Source organism: Octopus bimaculoides, chromosome 30 (assembly GCF_001194135.2).
Source record: "Octopus bimaculoides isolate UCB-OBI-ISO-001 chromosome 30, ASM119413v2, whole genome shotgun sequence".
Lineage (NCBI taxonomy): Eukaryota > Metazoa > Mollusca > Cephalopoda > Octopoda > Octopodidae > Octopus > Octopus bimaculoides.
The window spans coordinates 1,251,470-1,252,774 of NC_069010.1; the positions used below are offsets into that span (position 1 = coordinate 1,251,470).

Consider the following 1,305-nt stretch of genomic DNA (forward strand, 5'->3'; position numbering starts at 1 on the left):
GTGTGTAGAAGTGTTTGTCATGAAAGAAACAAATTATTCTTTTAAATTACATAGCTGGTGAAAAGTCCTGAGAATCTAAAAATGTGGAAGAAGTGGAAAATCCCCCATCTTCAGATTAACAGATTTCTTTTTAAATGTAATAATTTAACAAAATGTTGTAAGCAAATACCAATATATGAAGAATAACTTACAGTTGTGTAGTATTTTCCAGAACATATTCTATGAAATTCATGGGTTAATTTTGAGGTTGTCTGAAAATGACAAAATGACAAAAAAAAAAACGATTTGTAAAGTTGGCCTATAAATAGAATCTCTGAACATTTTTTCAAAGTAAATCTATAATTTTCAGGGACATCTTTGAAACCTAGTGTAATATAAAATAAAATTTATAGATATTCCAATTATTCTGGTGCAATTAAATTTGTTGAAATGATTTGTCTTACTGAATTCAATGATTAAAATTAAGTTTTTGTCAAGACAAAAATCAATACTAGTTTAATAGTTGAAAAAAGAAAAAGAAATTGTTTTTATTTAGCAATAGAAAGGATGTTTAAAAGAATCATTCTTTATATAATTACATCATGTAAAACAAGACTGCTACAGGCTAATTTTCTTCATTTTGTTTTAAAGCCAAAAGTAGAACTGATAGAGAAATAGAAAGACAATTTAAATACTTAGTTTTATGGCTTTAGTGAAAATAACAAGACTGTGTAGTGTACAAGACAATGGAGTGTATTGAAGCAAAATGACCTTTATTACAGTTATTACAAAATCGTTAACATCAATATAGTCAAAAATAATTTACCAGGACACCGCCTGACTGGCCTTCGTAGGATTTTCGAGCGAGATCGTTGCCAGTGCCCCTGGACTAGCTCTTGTGCAGGTGGCACATAAAATGCACCATTTTGAGCGTGGCCATTGCCAGTACCGCCTGACTAGCTTTCATGCGGGTGACATGTAAAAGCACCCACTACACTCTCTGAGTGGTTAGCGTTAGGAAGGGCATCCAGCTGTAGAAACTCTGCCAAATCAGATTGGAGCCTGTTGCAGCCATCTGGTTTCACCAGTCCTCAGTCAAATCGTCCAACCCATGCTAGCATGGAAAGCGGACGTTAAATGATGATGATGATGATGATGATGATGATGATGATGATGATGATGAAATCAGTAAAACAATGCAAGGGAATGAGTTTTATGTAATTGAGCTTTACTTAAAACTAATTAATCGATAACATGAACGACAATAGGGAAATAAAGACTTGGAAAAGAAACATTTTCTCTTTTTATTATTGAGGATTAGAGAAA

The 1,305-nt window shown here is 32.6% G+C and overlaps 2 protein-coding genes across 2 annotated transcripts in view; both read right to left on the reverse strand.

The window, feature by feature from the left end:
* LOC128251273 (acyl-coenzyme A amino acid N-acyltransferase 2-like) overlaps window positions 1-1,305 on the reverse strand; it is a gene marked incomplete at its 3' end in the record, with an annotated part of 93,108 nt that overhangs the window by 30,153 nt on the left and 61,650 nt on the right. The gene's annotated exons all lie outside the window — the stretch shown is intronic.
* Window positions 1-1,305, reverse strand: part of LOC128251274 (uncharacterized) — an 11,638-nt gene that overhangs the window by 9,181 nt on the left and 1,152 nt on the right. Inside the window, exon 2 of the mRNA XM_052978061.1 lies at window positions 192-364. Within this exon, the coding sequence (XP_052834021.1) occupies window positions 192-364 (173 nt within the window). The remainder of the gene's footprint in view (window positions 1-191; window positions 365-1,305) is intronic.